The sequence below is a fragment of the Cydia strobilella genome, chromosome 21 (genome assembly GCF_947568885.1).
Source record: "Cydia strobilella chromosome 21, ilCydStro3.1, whole genome shotgun sequence".
Classification (NCBI taxonomy): domain Eukaryota; kingdom Metazoa; phylum Arthropoda; class Insecta; order Lepidoptera; family Tortricidae; genus Cydia; species Cydia strobilella.
This window is the reverse complement of record NC_086061.1, coordinates 2,399,264-2,419,109: the sequence shown is the minus strand read 5'-3', so window position 1 is coordinate 2,419,109 and position 19,846 is coordinate 2,399,264. Positions and strand designations below refer to the sequence as shown.

Genomic DNA, 19,846 nt, shown 5'->3' with positions numbered 1-19,846 from the left:
ACTGCAATAAAATTGGCAAGGTGCATAATATCTAGTGTATTATGTACATTTCAGTGACATATGTATGTAACATTTTATCTTGCACTTGTCTTATATGTACATTTACTACAAATAAAAATAAAACCTTAGGCAAATAAAGATCATAACATGCTGTTAGTGAATCTAAGCAATTCATGTTGTTTATATAATACAATTTATACATCAATACCAAAGCAATGAGTAAATTCGGATGTTGATACATGATTACAAAAGCATACTACACGATTAATTAAAATAATGATTTTCTAACTACTAAAAGCATTATTAATGAAACATTGATAATTTACACAATACTGCTAAATTTAACGCGACACTAAATTTAAATAAATAAAGCATTTAGAACGGTCAACGTCCTGCAATGGAGTTTTTATTTATTTCATTGAAAATAAAGCTGAGTGAACAAGTTTTTAATGAATGAACTCCGAAAGCAGGCCGCGATGCCCGCGATTCTTACCGAGCGGGCAACAAGCTTCATGCTGCTCCGGCTTGCTCGGGTCAGGCAGCGGTAGAACTAACGACACTACTTATGTAAGGGGTTTCGAAAGGATTTTTAACGCAATACAAACAATATAAACAAAATGTATAATTTTTTAAGGATAATGGGAATAGGAAGGGTGAAAGCGAGAACGCATTAGTAAATTAGTAGCAAGTCAACAACAATGTTTATTGCTTACGTATTTTCGTTTTAGCAAGAACTTAGTTGTGGTACTAGCTTACGCTGCTATGTGTAACGTGTGCTAACGATCGATATGAAGGTGGTTTGGTTTGCATTCCCGATACTATTTCATTTCAACGCAATACAAAAGTTGTGTTACTTTTTACAAACATTGTTTTTCAACTATTTTGTTTTTAAGGCATTATTAACGTTAACGAGATAACGTTATAACGGTCGTTATTTTATAGGCTGGTATCCCCGCCCATTGCGCATGTCAAACGCGAAGCTTCGGTCGGACGGTTGTGTCGCTTCACTCGCTTCATCACAAAGACAATGGAACGCGTTGCCGGTCGATTTTGCTGTGACTCAGTGTTTTAATTTAATGTGTTTCGCGATTCAACCGCCCACAACATGACGGGTACTATAATTGAGAACCTGAGCGGTCGAAAACTCGCCATCCTAGTAACATTTCTATTGTTGTGCCAATTAACATGTTTCCTAATCGGTGGATTGGTCGCACCCCTGCCCGCAAACGCCCAAACTATTCTCGGAACGGTGTGCAAGGATACTCTAACGGTTAAAAATGACACGACGAAATGGTTTTACAACAGGGGAAAGGGCGCCTGTACCAAGATCGACATAACCGAGACGCAACCAGACTACACGGGTAACGAAATCGTGTTCGCGTTTCAAATGCCGATGCCGCGCGAGGATAGGATTCTAGACTTCTCTAGATGGCAACAGAACTTAATTGGAGTACTGCAGGTGGATATACAATATCATGATGAGATGGAGGTGCAGCCGCGGAGTTTGATCACGATCGATGCCCGACTGGCGTACAGGAACAAAGGGGATCCCGAGGACGAGTGGAAATTGTACACACAATCTGTCGAAAAACGCCACTTGGACTGTGATATTGCGGTGAAATCAAAGGAATATTTGTACAACTGTTCCGCTTTGCCTTTATTTGAATTAGGCTCTTTGTTCCATGACTTCTATCTACTTAACATCAGGCTACCGGTGGACACTCCAGAAATGAATGCACACATTGGCCATGTGCAGGACATGTGGCTGACAGTTATAAATCAAAATGGGGGCTTCACAAAAGTCTGGGTGTCTCTGAAAACAGTGTTTTTCCCCTGCATCATAGCTATTATTGCCTGGTTTTGGAGGAGGGTTCACATCTTACAACGGAAGCCTGTACTTTTGGAGAAGATGCTGCTGAGTTTGGGTATATCCCTGTGCCTATTGAACATGCCTCTTGAATACTTTACATTACACTTTGACTTGCCATTTATGCTGTTACTAGGGGACATAAGACAAGGAGTCTTTTATGCAATGCTATTTTCGTTTTGGCTCGTCTTTGCCGGTGAACACATGTTAATTCAGGATGCATCTACCCAAAGCTCTCTTAAGCAGTACTGGCGTCATTTAAGTGCTGTTGCAATGGGTTGCATATCTCTATTCATTTTTGACATGTGCGAGCGGGGAGTGCAACTGAGAAATCCATTTTACTCCATTTGGGTTACAGATTTGGGGACAAATCTCGCTTTGACCTTCATAATACTGGCTGGGATATCTACGGGGATGTATTTTCTTTTCCTGTGCTATATGATTTGGCAGGTTTTTGTAAACATCTCCCACAAGCGACAATCTTTACCCACAATGAGCTCAGTTAGACGGCTGCACTATGAGGGAATCATCTACCGGTTCAAGTTTCTGATGTTGGCCACGTTGCTCTGCGCTGCTCTCACTGTCATTGGGTTTATACTCGGACAGGTGGCAGAGGGGCAGTGGAAGTGGGATGAGAATATCGAGTTAGAATATACTTCTGCATTCTTTACCGGTGTGTATGGAATGTGGAACATATACATCTTTTCTCTGCTCGTTTTGTATGCTCCGAGCCACAAGCGTTGGCCAGCCACTGAAAATACATCTGACACCCAGAACTTAAGCGAGGAGATAGAATTCAGCCGTTTGCCAAACGAGGGTGTGACCAGCGAGATATCTTCTCTCACCTCTTTTATTAGAAAGCCTAATGTTGACTAAAGTTTTGTCATGCATTTATTTTTTAAAGAACAATATTAACTGAACAAATTTTGTACTCTAATATTTAGAAGGAAGTGTAGACCATATTTAGATATGTTTATCTTGCCTGTAGGAAATAGCTGCTATCTTTGTATTCAATAGTTTGTGGTACAATATTTAAATGCCATATAGCATTAAGGTTCATGTCTGTATTATTTTTTCTATGAGTTTGTCGTGTAATTAGTTATAGCCACTGAAATACAATAATACAAACAATACAATCTCTTAGTTGTTAGTATACATGTATTTTGGTATCTAGCCTGTGTATTAGTCATAAAGAGTGTTGGTCTAAACAAAATCGTCTTGTTTGAGATAAACAGGTTCTGTGACCTTGGTTCACGCTGTGCTTCCAAATTAATCCAATTTCGTCTGCCTCGAAAACTAATATTGTTACTTAAATTTTTCTGTGATAGTTTTTTTATGAACATTTTTCTAATATTAATTTTAAGTGACTTAACAGTATTAAAAACACTTTGTTTTCTATTTTCTAGATTGTATTGCATGTTCTAGACGGATTTTGCGTTAATAATGCCAATATTTTGAATTTTGAAGAGATAATAAGATATGTTTATTATTATTAGTAATCTGTCTGGATAATTTAGAGGACGTAGGTGTACTAAGTCTAATGAAACGTGTTTTTTATGTGTAGTCGTAATCGTAACTCCGATTTTGTAAGCGGTTAGAAGTTATAACAATAAAAATTAATCAATTATTGTAGTTATTTTGTTATTTCTGCAAATCGGGCAAGTATTTTCGTTGAACGAAAATATTAGCCCGCGCCCTATTATATTAGACGTCACAGTTAGTGCCCTTGTTAGGGGTTAAACACAAGTATTAGATTCCCGATATTTGGATTGACACTTTGAATATCACCATAAATCATAAATATTTCAATACCAGCTATTCTCGTAGTTGATACATTTGGAATTATTTATACATAATACCTCCAGTTAAATATAGGTACATACGGAAGAGCCAGTATAATCATAATATATTCTTAGATTCCATCATTGTAACATGTACACACTGCAAGTAGAAAAGTGGAGTACTGTATATGTTACAAAGTATAAAAAAGTTAGGCTGACCAGTTAGGCAAATGTATAGTCTGGCCAACCATTTCCATTTCTAAATACCCCTATGTATGTGGGTAAAATACGCGAATTTCAAAAAATATTCAAATTTTTAATAACGCACCCTTTTCTAATGACGAAAATGGTTTACCAGATCATATTTATGAATTTACTCTTCTTTTAATTTAAAGCCTAACTAACTAGCCCATTAAATAAATGAAAATTAAGACATTTCATTTGAAATAAAGGATTTCTGAATAAATATTTTATTTTAAATATTCCAATATCATTTTCTCAAATACATTTCCTTGACTTGATATTGAAATTATAATTTAAGAGATCAAAAAAAATCTTCAATAAATTATTCGAGCGATACCTGATTAGTCAAACCTTCGATTACTGTAAAACTCGAAATAAACTTATCATTCATGTCTTGAATAATATAATATCACTTGAGACCTTCACTTCTACTTATCGTTGGTATTGGTACCGTTCAATTTTCCATTATTCGTATATCATTAATACCTATTTGTTTTTAAATATGGCGACGGCAAGTAGAAGTGAACTGCATAATTATTTTCGTATCTATTACGAGGTGGCTAGTGGTTTACCATTGCTAATTGCAAATTAACATTAACGGACATTTTATAAATTTAATAGTTTCCGTTGTCTTAACGTTATTCTCAATGGGTGTAAATTCTGGAAAAAACTATTTTATATTTAAAAACAAACAAGACCATAGTGATCCCATGTTTTTTTTACCGAGCACTAAAAATCAAAAAAGTGCAACAATTCACAACATCAACCTGCAATTAGCAGTGTGGAGACAATAGTCCTCTCTTATACTGTCCAACAAATGGGTTGGCACCTGTCAACGGCTTTTGTAGATGGCGTCTTATGAAATTTGGCTTTAGGAACCAGGCCAAAAAACAGAAGTTGACACTTCGTAAGATAGGTAAACCTATGCTGGCGCCATCTGTAAAATACATCGACCAGCCCACCCATGGGACGCATATGTTGGCACGGTAACCACTCGCCACCTCTCCCCCCGGCCCCCGAGGGTGGACACGCACGTACCTCGGCACGGGTCGTTCTTGACGAGGAACTCGTCGAGCGCCACCCAGCCGCCGCCCACGCGCACCATCACGGTGGAGCGCAGGATGCGCACCAGCCGCAGCTTTTGGGAGTCGCCGAACTGCAACAAAAAATTGAAATTAGTTTTTCTACATCAACCAATGTTTGTACCTATTCTATTTGCATTTTTCACCTCAAAAAACTATGGGAGTAATTGGGTCAAAATTCTTTTCGTTGTCTTGTTTTATCAAATAAATAAAAAAGTGAGTGCTATTGCATGTCTTTCTAGCTGTAGATTATAATTCTCTTGAGAAAAATTAATAACTAAATTTCACCCCATGCAAAATGCTCCACTCTGACGACGACCATGATAAGAAGATAAGCATAATTTTGACATTGATGCAAATTTACAGTGTAATTTTTATCCTGAAATAAATAAATCTAAATCTAAAATCCGTCACCTTTTTTGGGGACAAAAAACAAGACAACAAAAATAATTTTGACCCAATTATACTTTTTGCAGTTTTTAGCTTAACAAAAGTAAGACTGAAGCTTTTGACTGAACAGGTTAGCAAACAGTAGTTGATGGTAGTAGATATGTTGTCTTAGAAAACATTCGTACCTCCAAGACAGCTGAAGTAGATGGAGTATCTCGAATTTGTCTGACTTTATACATCTTATACAAGAAAACATAATGTTGCTACCAAATTATTTTCCTTGCCAATCAGAACAATCGCAATGGCAATGAGGGGCAGACGAACTGCGTATATTGTCTGTATATGTATTATGTAAAGTTTAGAAGACACTTACCCGGTATTTGCCCTCGCCGACCTGGAAGACGCGGAACTTCTGCCGGCACGTGCACAGCATCACCAGCCGCTTCACCTCGTCGTGTATCTTGTCGGCGTCCGTCGGCGGCCCGCGTCGCTCCACCTGCCAACAACACCGAACTTAGCTTCGTAATTAATACACAGGGTCAACTAGTACACTAGTGGCCTAGCCAATACCAATTGAGATTGAAAGTTGAAGTCAAATTAACATTTAACCTTTTCGACGTCGTTTCAAACACAAAAGCAGTCATCCAGACGCCATGTCACCGAAGTGTCAAAACTGAAATTAAACTTTACGCATATGCACGTGGGTCTATGTTGCTCTGTGGTCTGTGACGGATAAATCCGTCTTTGGCGTTGGCGTCGAAAAAGTAAAAAGTTTGCGCGAGCTCGTAAGTCGATTTTTTTTAAATAATTTTATTGCCAAAATTACGCACGGTTTTGTTGTACTCATGAGGGTACTTAGCTACTTACATGAAAATTAAACACTCATAACTTTTATAAGGAGCACTCGGTATCCATCCTTAGCTAATGTCGGATGTCATGGGACACTACAAGCTGTAACCGCGCTGTGACGTCGAACTGAGATCGATTCGCGCACTTCGAGAGATTAGATAGCACGGGCCCGATTGATAATCTAGATTTTGGATGTAAAGCTAACAAAATCCTACGTCATTAGGTGTTGTGTGTTAGATTTTTTATAAAATACTATTGTTTTTATCATAGTTATCATTTATAGGCTAACGTAGGGTACATTTGATTATTTTAAAATCATGGACTAATAAATACCCACTAGACTTATATTGACCGGGATATAGACCGTGATTACCTTTTGTATTATTAGTGAGCTCCCGATATTAAAACTAATAAATACCCACTTTAAATATAATTGGAAGGCTTTACTATTTCGTGGGTGCTTGACAGGTATTTATTTAATAAGCTCAAGCTTAAGACGATTATGTGGAAATAGTTTCTTATGCTATAATAGAGTGAATAGGCTGTTACTGAATCGGTGAGCTCCATCTTAGGTTCTGTCTTCACTTTCCATCAGGTGTGACTAGGGCCAATCGCCGATCAGTTTATAATTTAAAAAAAAAACCGGCCAAGTGCTATAGACCGCGGGCCAGGAACAGATTTCATGACCAATCGCCTACCGGGCGAAAACTCGTATAGTGGTTAACGGCTATGTATAATGAACCCTCGTGAACGTCAGCTGCCGCTCCGTTGGTGGGTTGAGGAATGGCAGCAAATAAAGTCTATAAATTTTTTTTGTCATCGCCTCCCGCTTGATAGGTACTTTGTCAGATGATAGTTCAGATGCTATTGTAAATAAACAAAATCGTCAGCCGATTGTATCGCTGTGGAAAGACCGTCAGCTGGTCACATGAACATGTAAAAAAGAAAATTCTTTTCAGTCATCGGCGTCATCGCCTCCCGTTTGATACTTTGTTAGATGATAGTTTAGATGCTATTGTTAATAAAACAAATCGTCAGCCGGTTGTATCGCGGTGGAAAGACCGTGTTACGCGCTTCGGTGGCTGCCATTCCTCAACCCACCAACGGAGCGGCAGCTGACGTTCACGAGGGTTCATCATACATAGCCGTTAACCGCTATACGAGTTTTCGCCCGGGAGGCGATGACTGACGAAATTTGCGCCTGGCTCGCGGTCCACTAGTCGGGCTCGCGCACGAAGGGTTCCGTGCCATTAGGGGTACGGAACCCTAAAAAAACAGAAATAGTTGTGAGAGAAAAAGTGACTAAGCCCTCCTGGGCTCGGGTCGGAATTGTTTCTTTTATTTCCTCAACTTCCCGTAGTTACTCGTATTTGTGCAATGTGTAAATGTGTATCTTACCCAGTCGGGCCGGAGCGCCGCGATGAACTCCTCCCAGTCGATGAGTCCGCTGCCGTTCCTGTCGAACAGGTCGGCCACGGCGCCCATCTCCAGGCGGGACGTGTCGAATTCTGTACAACAAACAAACAACATGAGATTTACGAGTCAGTCAGAACGAGCTATTACTTTACAGTTCGCAGAAGAGTTAGCTTTACTGATGTAATGTTGGAAGTAGTTACTGGGTCAAGAGAATATTTGTGGCGCGGGATAAATAGATAGATAGATAAGACATTTATTTGTTTGCTGCAAACACACACAATTTTCGAAATAAGGCGCAAGCTTTCTGAGTGTTAAATAGTGTCTGTTACTCTACTCCCGTATCTAAGGATAACTTTGGCCCAAGGGGGTAGTTTAACATTGAAATTTCGCTAAGATTCAACAGATTAAGTAGTAAAACTAGGGAACGAATCAAATTATTCTATGAGATATTTTTTGATTTGTGTTTTTAAGTAGTCACACAACTATATATAAATTATAAACTGAAATAGATAACATACACTAAAGAAAAAGTGACCAAGTCCACCGGTGGCCGAAGCGGGAATCGAACCCGCGTCTTCAGCGTACGCGGCTAACGTCCTGACCACTAGACCACCCGGTCACGGCGGTACCCGTCCCAAATTTCCTTTAGCGTATGTTATCTATTTTAGATTAAGTAGTAGTTTTTGTCTCAAGTACTACAAAAAAATAAAGTGTAAAATTTAGCCTGGATATACAATAGTCGCAATAAAGACAGATCCCTGGGCATCTAATTCTAGCGCGGGTATGAAATCATTCCCTCTCGGAAATAAGCCCAAGTTTAAGCATAATAACTATAATAAGCTGAGCTGCTAAAGACGAGAATGAAGGTAATGACAATAGGTACTGACTGGTGTTGATGATGCCGTCGATGAACTCGTTGCGCGGGATGAAGCCGTTGTTGTCCTTGTCCATCTTGCGGAACAGGTCCGTCAGACGGGACTTCTTGTGGTTCATGAACTTCAGGAACTAAGGGAAAACGATTCACGTTAATATTACACGTTTAAATGTACAATTTTGTAAACTGGTAGCTGAATACTTTTTGATATTCAGTTCGTTATTACCTATACTCGCATTTACAAGAAACCCGTTAATCATTAACCAAAATAGTGTGACATTTAAAACTTTCGCGGTTTAAACACATATTAAATCACATTTAGAAACGGGTCTATCGCGAATTTATTTTGTTACCTTTATTTACCGACGTTTCGACACAGGTTTCACTGGTCGTGGTCGCGGCTAACTGACGTCCCAGCAAAATGTCAAAACAGAGATTTATGTGACTACCCCACACATAAATTCGCGATAGACCCGTTTCTAAATGTGATTTAATATGGGGCAAAATAGTGTGCACTAGAATACCTACTTTTAAATATGAACCTAGCTTTCTAGTGCAAAAAATTCAATGTGTTGTAAATGACGTACACTTTACACATTGGGGACCTATGCGAACCGTCTACCTTAACCCCTCAATCCCTGGGAATCTAATCTAAATCTAATATGCCAGAAAAACGACCAGGAAGTCTCAAATTTAGAATTTAGCGTTGCTTCTTTTTGCCAACCCGATATTGACACAAGTGATTGCTTCTCCGCGAGGTTGAGTTCCAATGGGATTTTTTCAGACCTAGTTCCCGTTGAGTATAAATTGACTGTCTTACCCTCTTCCTCCAGTCGTCCCAACTGAAGTTGGAGACGCGCTGCAGCTCCTTGAGGTGCGCGAGGCGCTCGTGCAGACGGCGCTGGCGCTCCCACGCCAGCAGCCACACGGTGCGCCACTTGTCCCACAGCTGACGCACGCGCGGCGAACGGAACTCCGGCTCGGCGCCCTTGCTGCATGACCATTACGGGGGTTTTACTTTCAAAACTAGATGGGATAAGTGCCTTTTGGAACCTAATCGAACTTTTTGCAAACATGAATGTAAATTGACTATAATACTTTAATGTTATCAGCATCATTTTATATGGTTTGAATATTTAATAGACAATGCTAGAGAGGTTTTCCATAACATTACAAACCCTAGTTAGAAACGTTTAGGCTTAACTTATACAGCTTGTACAAAACTGATTAGTAAACAAGTTACCTACCTGGACATGGTGGGCTTCGAAAATAAAATTAGCTTTGAATTTTTACGTGCACTATATTTAAACAATAATTAGCAAAAAAAATGCTAAAATTAAAAATGCATAGCAGCGAGGGCTGTCACACACATGATTACATGATAAAATCCAAACAAGTATTTTTCAAATGGCATGGTCAAACATCTCCAAAAGTAAAAAAAAAGTACTTTAGCCATGTTATCGTCGTAGCCGTCATAAAGTACTCTATCGAATTTTATGTTTGTAACAGTGGTTTTTATTTTTTTAACGAGCATTTTGAAAGTGTACGGAATGTTAAGACATGTACTGATATTTATATATGTAAGGATATTTCGTTAACCATTGTCGACATATTGAATTTAAGCTTTTGAAACCAGTCTTTTTGTGAAGTAAGGAACTTGGATAGGCAAATTAATTTTAGTGCATCATATCAATATCAGTTGAAATATTGTGCTGTCACAATGTTATCGTATATCGGAGTTAATATTTCAGTATAAAGTTTCATCCCGGTGTTTCTCTTCGTGTGTGTACGCCTCACCTGTACGTAGTATTGTTGTCGACGTGTATGTGTGTGTGTATGTGATGCCTTACCTGCCCCTCGGCGGGAACCGCGGCCCGTAGTGCGGCAGGTTGCGGTCGGGCGTCTCGCGGCCCGGGCTCACGCGACTGCTGCACACGCACATTTGTACAAACTTATACCACACTGACACAATCCTGACAGTGTACCTTATTGTATCCTTTATCGAATATAACGCGCGTACTACCGCTTTGCACACGCCATGTTGCGATACGGTATTATGCAGTGGGGAAACAGCCTATATATCGACTAATTTGACTTGTGTATGATCCAATCTTGAGACAATTGGGAACGAGTTTTGGTAAAAAACTAGGTTCTTTTAAACGTTCTTAATGAGTAAACGACAGCGTACAATATACTTGTGGTTTATACTCAGTGAGTAAAACTTTTCAATATAGTTTCATCACCTCTTTACTAACTCGACAACCGTTCTACGTTTTCCAGGCGTTTCATACTTGAAAATGTGAAAGAAAAAGTAATGAAATTTAAATATAATATAAAATTCGGTTAAAGGGCTCCAATAAGGTACGCATGTAACAGGTAAGGGCGGATGCGTGTTATGTAGACAACATCGTCGGTTATGGTTAGTCGTGACACTTGTGAGTGGCGTGGGCGCGTGGCGGGTTAGTTTAGTGTTATTGAAGGAAGGAGTTTCGCGGATTCCTTTACCATGTGAAAAGTAGTCGTATTAAAGTGTGTTTATTTTAAAGTTAGATTTAATAGATAGTATTTTGTGCTATAAAGATACTTTAGTTTAGTAGTAATCACTTTATTGTACAACAATAGGTTGACATGAAATTGACATAAATTTCACAATAACAACATTTTAACAATATTTTTTGGGTTTATAAAGTATATTATTTTTATGGTGTTTTTTCCTATTGATTGACAGCCCCTATTTGTTTTAAAAGCATGCAATAAGCCCCAACCAATGAAAATAAGCATTATGTCTACAAGCAAGAACTCTACCCAAAATGCTTTAAGTGGACTAAATAGGTAAGCTTGAAAATCTAAATTTAAGTGTCTAGGAATACATATATATCAGTATCACCCAATGTAGATGAGAGGTAGTTTATATTCACTTAAAGGAATCTCAAAAAATCAAATAAATACAATAAAAACATGACTGAAATAATTACCTAACATACTTATTCAAATCGACTGCATAACGCAAGCCATACAAAAAACATATTAAATAAATTAAATTATCATCAAATAATCAAAATATTAAATTTTATGAAATGAAAATCAAACTACAAAAGCCATTCAAAGACAAAATACACACAAAAAGTCTACAAAAAATAATAAAAGAAATCAAACCTTCCTCTCCTACTTCGAGGGTGAATCCTGGACCTGCCCCCAGCGTGACGAGATGAGACAAAAAGCGACATTTATGTGTGTTAAAGCGAGACGACGTTAGGTGGTTATTCCACGTCAGATAATGACAAGACATTATATTTAACTTAACTTGGTGGACTACTTGGAAATATAATACAGATGTAGTAAACAATCCTTTGCCATAGTATTTTCTAGGAAACATTCGTATTTGTAATGCTACTTCAGTCAACCTCAGTACTTTTTGTATTGAGATATAGACTGAAATGGCATAACACGATCGTGGGTTTCCCTGAAAATACGGTGGTAAAGGATTATTCACTGCATTTGTACCTACAGTGATCGATATCATGTCATTTTCTGATGTGGAAATAATGACATGAGGCATATGATTGTTATTTGCACCATGAAAAATCACAACAACACATTTACAAATAAGCTCATATAAAAAAATTGTGAATCATAAAACAAGAAAAAAAAATCAAAGTGTGTAGTTTCCTAATAGTAGGTGATTGTCTTTAATAGAATATGGCTTTGGATAGGAATCACACAATTAAGATTAAAAAGGAAAATTTTAATCACAAAAAAAGTAAGGAAACAAATAAAAAACACACCTGTACCGCCTAGAGCCATAATAGTCGGGAGACACCGATCGTTCCCTGTTCAGGTCGTGCTGCGATCCGCGTCTGTGTGCGTGTGTGGGTACACCGAGACAACACGAGTGAAGAGTCACACCATGCAATGACGTCACAATGGCAGCGTGCGTGAACGTGAAAGAGACGTAACGACAAATGAAATAATGGAACATAAAATTGACAATACAGGAGGAACATATACGGATTTGATCAAAGCACCAGTGGACATTGAAAAATGAAAATTATTGCGATTTCGCCTGTATTTAACAGAAACAGTTGAATATAACTTTTGGCCTATTAAACTATTAAAATTCAAAACACTTCCAAAGGTGATGAGAAATAATCTGGATTTGAATAAAAACCTACAAAGGCAGTCCACTGGTGAATTGGTCTTGGACAGATTTTGTTGTATACGAACCCAGGTGCACCCTTGACAGCGGACTTCGCCGAAACTTTGCGTGGTGTCGACTCCCTTCCTTGGCTTTGACTCTTGACCTGCAAAATGTCATGCATCTCATCATCTGCATTAAATTCTGTTAAAAAACACCCTGTCTGTGTGTGCATTCAGACCTTAATCTTAAGTTCTTATCAAATAATCCTCGTTTATCCTTGATATTGAAACCTCTTTTAGGTCGACAGAAATGAACCTTTGGTCACCGTTAGGTAACGTTTTCACTGTCATGTCAGAGTGTGTTATGTCGTTATGGTAGTAAAAAGTAGTATTGAGATTTTAAAGTCAAGTTTGCTTATTATGTCCATGGTTCCCAGATTCACATTGACATGTGACCTGAACATCAATACAAGGAAGTGTGCGTTATCCTGTAGGCCCTCATTATCCAACGTACCTGGTAGGCCTTGCAGACGCGATCAACCTCGTTCTGTCTCTTCTGCGTGTGCTCCATGAGTTCCTTGTGGTCCTCGATGAGGCCCTCCAGCAGCTCGATGGATTCCGGTAGGGGCTCCGCTTCCAGTGCTACGGGACGTGATTACATTTGATAACAATTTCTGGGTGTTAGTGAGTGTCTTAGGGTGGTATTCCTATTGTCCAATTTCTTTGTCCAATGTGTATTTTGCGTCTCACATTTTGCTCATTGGACCAAGATATTGGTACAGATAGACCTTACTCATGACACACAACATGTCTGCCTAGATGTTTTTGAAAGATGAGAACACTGGACATGGAAACAGGAAATACAATAAAATGCATAAGACAGTCCGTTGTTGTAAATTAGTTAGCATCAAAAAGATGAGCAAAATCGAATTTGGCTATTCTAAAATGGCCTCTTAAGGTGTTTACAAATTATGAGATGACGAACGATAGAAAGATATGAAAGAAAAAACCGGCCAAGTGCGAGTCGGGACTCGCGCACGTTTGTTATATGGGAGCCCCACTTAAATATTATTTTATTCCGTTTTTAGTATTTGTTGTTATAGCGGAAACAGAAATACAGAATCTGTGAAAGATTTCAACTGTCTAGCTATCACGGTTTATGAGATACAGCCTGGTGACAGACAGACGGACGGACAGCGGAGTCTTAGTAATAGGGTCCCGTTTTACCCTTTGGTTACGGAACCCTAAAAACATATTGACCCAACGCGAATGGTAAAAGGGCAATCGAATGATTCCGCGCTAAAAACACTGCAGTCTTGGCAGCCTCGAACCATGTTATCCAGCCTAGTGTGATTGTAGACACACCGGGCCGTCATTAATATCTACCCGATCCAGTTCCAGTTACCCTTCAAGAGTTGCAGAATACTCACAAAGCAGGGTGTTCTCGAGTCCCATGAGCCACTGCAGCAGCTCCTCCAGCACGGAGTCCAGGTCCTTGAGGCCCTGCATGTGCGCCTCCAGCTTGCCGCCACGCTGCATCGCCCATTGCCACACCTACACACACACACACACACATATCATGAGCTGACGGTTTGACACGGAATGTAGTTTGGAGACCGGTTTTCCAGTGGCCACTTTTCTTACCAATGTCTTATAATTATCAGCCCCAACCGCCCAAGAGTTATTTAAAAGCATGAAAGCCTTTTATTTTCATTCTAATTAATAACGACTCGGAAGTTTTGATCGAAAAACGCTCAAATCTCGAGGTTTTTATACGCAAAATAAGCATGTACTAGTTACATCCAGGTTTTACCTGCCCCGGAGTTACCCTGCTAAAAATCCGTATTACAGGCATAATTGATACCATAGTTTTGTGGGTTTTCACTTTATCACTCATCTTTCACAATATAAAAACAAACTTGCCCATTAGATAACTATTACGTTAGTGAGAAAATTGCGACTCAAAAACAGTAAGTTATATCGCGAGATAATTTGTATCTCGTGATAAGAATTGATTTGATAATAAAGGAAATTACAAGATTAGCAGCAAAATGTATTGAATGCTGATTTGTAACAAGGTGAAAGGAATATGTATTTATTTTAGACAACAGTCGTCCCTTTTGCTAGAAACTACATAGCAGACTTTGCCGGTAACCGTGTGATGCAGAATTTACAACTATTTTACCATTAGCATATGATATGATATGAATGATATGATCGGTGGTAATTTACCCCATACATTTTGTTTATAATCCTTACGATTTGCATTGCATTTGTATGAACTGAACTGACCTCATCCCACCGGCTCTGTATGATGGTGATCCAGTGTTTGATGACCGTCACCGCGTCAGGATGCGCCTTGCCCAAGATAGACTGAGCCAGCTTTATGGTGTCGTCCTTGTCGCGCTGCTTCTCCTTGAGTTCACGGATGAACTTCTCGTGGTCTCGTATTTGTTGTTGGGTCTCCTGGTCGCCTTCCGGCAGTTGTCCGGAGAAGCGCAGTTTGGTCTCCGCGTCGGAGAGCCATTCGAGAAGCATGTTCACGGATTTGTGGAGTTTTTCAGCCTGAGAAACAAATGCCATTATATTACTTATAATTATTACTAATAAACTTAGCAAATAATGCAATTAAAATGTTGAGTCCGACCATGCTAAGTTTTCATGTCAGGTAATATGTTACGGAGTTATATTTATCTTTGGTATAGTGCTCCTGGGTATGCCTGGATTGTCACTAACAAGTCGGTGCAAACTTAGCGTGGCCGACCACAGTCTAAATATACTTTTCATTTCTCATGCTCTGAAAAAGGATCATTGTTGTTCTAAAAGGTGTGCAGAAAATGATACGTGTCTGCACTAGAGCTTTTTACGTTCGAAGTACGATTTTTTTATCTTGTTTACGATAAGCAACTGAAATTTGAGTTTAAAAGGTTTTGTTATACAATTTCCATTCTTATATTTGACTCTCCATTCCATAAATAACGACACTTGTGCCTAAATTGTTAATTGAAAGTACCCTAAAGAAATACTATAAAAATGTCGTATACTTAGTCATGTCTTAAAAAAACACATTTATTTTTACTTTCCTCGTATTCGAAATGAAAAATAGTGTTTAACTCGGGTGAAAGGCATCATTTCTGCCTCGGACTATTGGCGCACTCACAAAATACCTCGGCAGAAATGAGTGCCTTTCATTCCTTGGTTAACAATCTACTATTAGGTTTTAGAAAAAAAAATAGTTTTCAATAACGTCCGGGCGTTAAGCGAGATTACAAAATGTAAGACTTGTTGTGCATAACATAAGCTGTGAGTTTGTGACATACCTCCTTGAGTGCAGATTCTAGTCTGTGTGCTTTCTTCTCGCTTAAGCTCTGGACGGAGTCCCAAGCCTGCTTCAGTTCGCTGCACTGTTGACGGATGCTGCTCGCGTCCTCGCGCGGCACCTGACAATAACAAGACAATTCATATTCTGCTAAGGTTTTGTTAACTTGCGTTAACAGCGCCATCTATGGGACACCCTCTATTCTGTATCGAACCCTCGATGACTTATCTACTTTACGCACCCACCAGGGTACATTGTTCAAGAAAAGGCCCATAGGTGGCGCTTTAATCAATAGGTTTAGGATAGTATATTTTTTTTTATTTGTTATAAACTGATCGGCGATTGGCTCTAGTCACACCTGATGGAAAGTGAAGACAGGGCCTAAGATGGAGCTCACCGGTTCAGTAACAGCCTATTCACTCTTGTTTTAAAGAGACCGAGGTCATATTGATCAGGGAATACGGATGGCGGGAGCGCATTCCATTCCTCAGCCGTCCGTACCAAAAAGGAGGAGGCAAAACGTTTCGTCCGAACGAATGGAATGTGGAATGTGGAGTGGTAATAAGAAAGATGTACTCGTCCACTTTACCATTAGACGCCATAAAATACACACGCTGGTTTTCTCTTCGACTCCTGACTCCTTCGATCTCCACCCACGTGCCATCAGGTTTATTTTAATGTGATGTAAATAAATATTCTTGGATTGGTCTTCATGTCTCGCCCATAAGTATTTTGTAGGCTATGATTATTGAATGTACATTACAGTACCTAGATATGGATGTATGAGCTTACCGTGGCTTCTAGATCTTTGCCGGTCTTCAGAACAGACTGCATTTGTTGTTCGCGAGAGTGGAAGTCTTCCTCGAATTGCTGGAAAAGAAACAAAATTTTATTATTTGCTCTAATATTCTTGTTTCGTTCGGATTTGATAGTGAGACAAACCTTGTTGAAACTATAATTTATAAGCAATCATTATTTTATTAGTTATTTTTTAGCCACCGTCAAAGATAGATATAACTCCGTAATAGATGGATACAGTCCAAGGAAAAAACGTGCCTCGAAAATCACGAAAATTTGATTCTCGATCAGAGGGAGCCACTAGTTTTGGCCTACACTCGTATAGAGGGCGTTGACGGTTTCGTTTGTTATTTATAATTTTAACGCATATCAGTGAAAGAACATGGGTCAAAATCATAAAAATAATTAATGCAAATAAAAAAAACTATTATCCATATTTAAATACATTTTATCGTATTTTTATAAATATTTATTTTTAGTTTTAAAGTGTGTCGACAGATGGCAGTGAATTTACTGGGGTTACAAAATTTACTATGACAGTACCGCTCTAGTATAAGTTACTCTATGCCACCGTGTAGATTGTGAAAGATTACCTTGTGCTGTTCAATGAGCGCCATGACGGTGTCGAGGTCTCCGTGCACGGGCGAGTCGCCGGCCAGCTTGGACTGCTGCTTCTTGAGCCACTCCAGCAGCGCAGACATCGCGTCCTTGAACTGTCCGGAGTACAGCAGCGCCTCTTCCAGCTTGCGTTGTCTGTTGGGGTATATCACAGTTAAAAGGGCGCCAAGTGGCAATGGTGAAATAGTGAAGACATGATTTCTTCTACATGTGGATTAAAATAATTTCATTGAGAAATTCCTAATATCTCACAATCTCAGCCTGAGGAGTACCTACGCTGAGATATAAAAAAAAAAATAAAAAAAAAAAAAAATAAAAAAAAAAAAAAAAAAAAAAAAAAAAAATGTTGATAAAAAAGAATTTAGACTATACAAAGGAAAAGCAAATATATTATAATAAGTAGCTGTATAAAATATTTTTTCCACTAAATCTCTTATTACCAAATTAGCGTTTGAAACAAATGTTTCAGTTGTAAGCGAAATGACTTCAAAATAAAAGAAACTGAAACAAACGTGCGATATACGTTTACGTTGAACACAGACGCATTCTTTCGGAGCGGTGGGGTTGTCCTACCAAATAGTGACTACGAAATCTTGGTTGTTCAAACTGACCGGTCGACGGCCTTCGAGCAGACGGTGGTCCACTTGGTCTTGAGGTCCTGCAGCATGGTGCGTAATGTCGGCTCGTCGGTCTTGGGCGCCTTGTCCTTGAGCGTCTTGCCGACCTTCTGCGTCTGGTCGTACACGGGCTGCTTGGCCGCCAGCGCCTTTTGGAAGTCGCGGTGCTTCGACAGTCTGAGGGGTAAGGTACATCAGACATGCGTGGCGGGAACGTACAAAACTAGCAATTTTATAATTTATCTGAAGGTATTTAGGTACATTTTGCCATGAATTATGTGTAACAATGAGGCATTCGATAAATCTAGTTTGACATATACAAGAAAAGGTACCTAGGCGTTGCAATAATAAATGGTAATTGTTACCTTTGTTTGATCTTCTCCGGGTCGTTGACGGTGGTCTCGGAGTTGAGCTCGTCTAGCTGTTTGTCGGTATCGTTGAGCCAGTTCATCAGGTTGTTCCTACGATAACACAATACCAATAAACATACACGTCTCCGATAGCTATTTAAGGAACATTATAATAAACTTAGAAAACAGATAAAGATAAATCATTCACAACATACAACGAGGGTTATTGCCCACAATTACACTGGACTGTGGGGTCAGCATTTATTCTAGGATGCTTTTCAGTGTTTCACGAATGTCATTAGTAAATTAGTTTTTAGAATGGCTGGTGTTATAAGAGGTACTTCAGGTGTTATAAGAGGTAGTTCAGGTGTAATAAGAGGTACTTCAGGTGTTATAAGAGGTAGTTCAGGTGTAATAAGTGGTAGTTCAGGTGTTATAAGAGGTAGTTCAGGTGTTATAAGAGGCTACAGTAGTGTACTGACCACATGTCGCTGAACTCCTTGGCCTCCTTGACGCCGTGGTCGAGCGCGCGGGTGCGCTCGGCGCACTTGGCCACGACGCGCTCCCAGCGGTGCTGCACGGACACCAGCAGGTTCTTGATCAGGATCACGTCCTGCTTCTGGCTGAAGTACTTCAGGTGTTATAAGAGGCTACAGTAGTGTACTGACCACATGTCGCTGAACTCCTTGGCCTCCTTGACGCCGTGGTCGAGCGCGCGGGTGCGCTCGGCGCACTTGGCCACGACGCGCTCCCAGCGGTGCTGCACGGACACCAGCAGGTTCTTGATCAGGATCACGTCCTGCTTCTGGCTGAAGTACTTCAGGTGTTATAAGAGGCTACAGTAGTGTACTGACCACATGTCGCTGAACTCCTTGGCCTCCTTGACGCCGTGGTCGAGCGCGCGGGTGCGCTCGGCGCACTTGGCCACGACGCGCTCCCAGCGGTGCTGCACGGACACCAGCAGGTTCTTGATCAGGATCACGTCCTGCTTCTGGCTGAAGTACTTCAGGTGTTATAAGAGGCTACAGTAGTGTACTGACCACATGTCGCTGAACTCCTTGGCCTCCTTGACGCCGTGGTCGAGCGCGCGGGTGCGCTCGGCGCACTTGGCCACGACGCGCTCCCAGCGGTGCTGCACGGACACCAGCAGGTTCTTGATCAGGATCACGTCCTGCTTCTGGCTGAAGTACTTCAGGTGTTATAAGAGGCTACAGTAGTGTACTGACCACATGTCGCTGAACTCCTTGGCCTCCTTGACGCCGTGGTCGAGCGCGCGGGTGCGCTCGGCGCACTTGGCCACGACGCGCTCCCAGCGGTGCTGCACGGACACCAGCAGGTTCTTGATCAGGATCACGTCCTGCTTCTGGCTGAAGTACTTCAGGTGTTATAAGAGGCTACAGTAGTGTACTGACCACATGTCGCTGAACTCCTTGGCCTCCTTGACGCCGTGGTCGAGCGCGCGGGTGCGCTCGGCGCACTTGGCCACGACGCGCTCCCAGCGGTGC

The 19,846-nt window shown here is 40.2% G+C and overlaps 2 protein-coding genes across 2 annotated transcripts in view; one reads left to right on the top strand and one right to left on the bottom strand.

Moving 5' to 3' along the window:
• LOC134751067 (uncharacterized) overlaps nucleotides 1-19,846 on the bottom strand; it is a 164,481-nt gene that overhangs the window by 6,558 nt on the left and 138,077 nt on the right. Inside the window, exons 81-96 of the mRNA XM_063686412.1 lie at nucleotides 18,357-18,452; nucleotides 17,986-18,168; nucleotides 17,350-17,509; nucleotides 16,751-16,828; nucleotides 15,960-16,079; nucleotides 14,932-15,204; nucleotides 14,070-14,193; nucleotides 13,154-13,281; nucleotides 12,727-12,803; nucleotides 12,288-12,359; nucleotides 10,353-10,430; nucleotides 9,323-9,494; nucleotides 8,516-8,633; nucleotides 7,611-7,720; nucleotides 5,737-5,859; nucleotides 4,930-5,047 (exon numbers count right to left, since the gene is read on the bottom strand). Of these exons, the coding sequence (XP_063542482.1) occupies nucleotides 4,930-5,047; nucleotides 5,737-5,859; nucleotides 7,611-7,720; nucleotides 8,516-8,633; nucleotides 9,323-9,494; nucleotides 10,353-10,430; nucleotides 12,288-12,359; nucleotides 12,727-12,803; nucleotides 13,154-13,281; nucleotides 14,070-14,193; nucleotides 14,932-15,204; nucleotides 15,960-16,079; nucleotides 16,751-16,828; nucleotides 17,350-17,509; nucleotides 17,986-18,168; nucleotides 18,357-18,452 (2,030 nt within the window). The remainder of the gene's footprint in view (nucleotides 1-4,929; nucleotides 5,048-5,736; nucleotides 5,860-7,610; nucleotides 7,721-8,515; nucleotides 8,634-9,322; nucleotides 9,495-10,352; nucleotides 10,431-12,287; nucleotides 12,360-12,726; nucleotides 12,804-13,153; nucleotides 13,282-14,069; nucleotides 14,194-14,931; nucleotides 15,205-15,959; nucleotides 16,080-16,750; nucleotides 16,829-17,349; nucleotides 17,510-17,985; nucleotides 18,169-18,356; nucleotides 18,453-19,846) is intronic.
• LOC134751058 (protein wntless) lies at nucleotides 978-3,499 on the top strand. Its single transcript, XM_063686399.1, has one exon. The coding sequence runs from the start codon at nucleotides 1,106-1,108 to the stop codon at nucleotides 2,741-2,743; it is 1,638 nt and encodes a 545-aa protein (XP_063542469.1). The 5' UTR covers nucleotides 978-1,105; the 3' UTR covers nucleotides 2,744-3,499.

Bases quoted from the DNA above. Each gene is read 5' to 3' on its own strand.
- LOC134751058 (XM_063686399.1), top strand. From the start codon at position 1,106: ATGACGGGTACTATAATTGAGAACCTGAGCGGTCGAAAACTCGCCATC.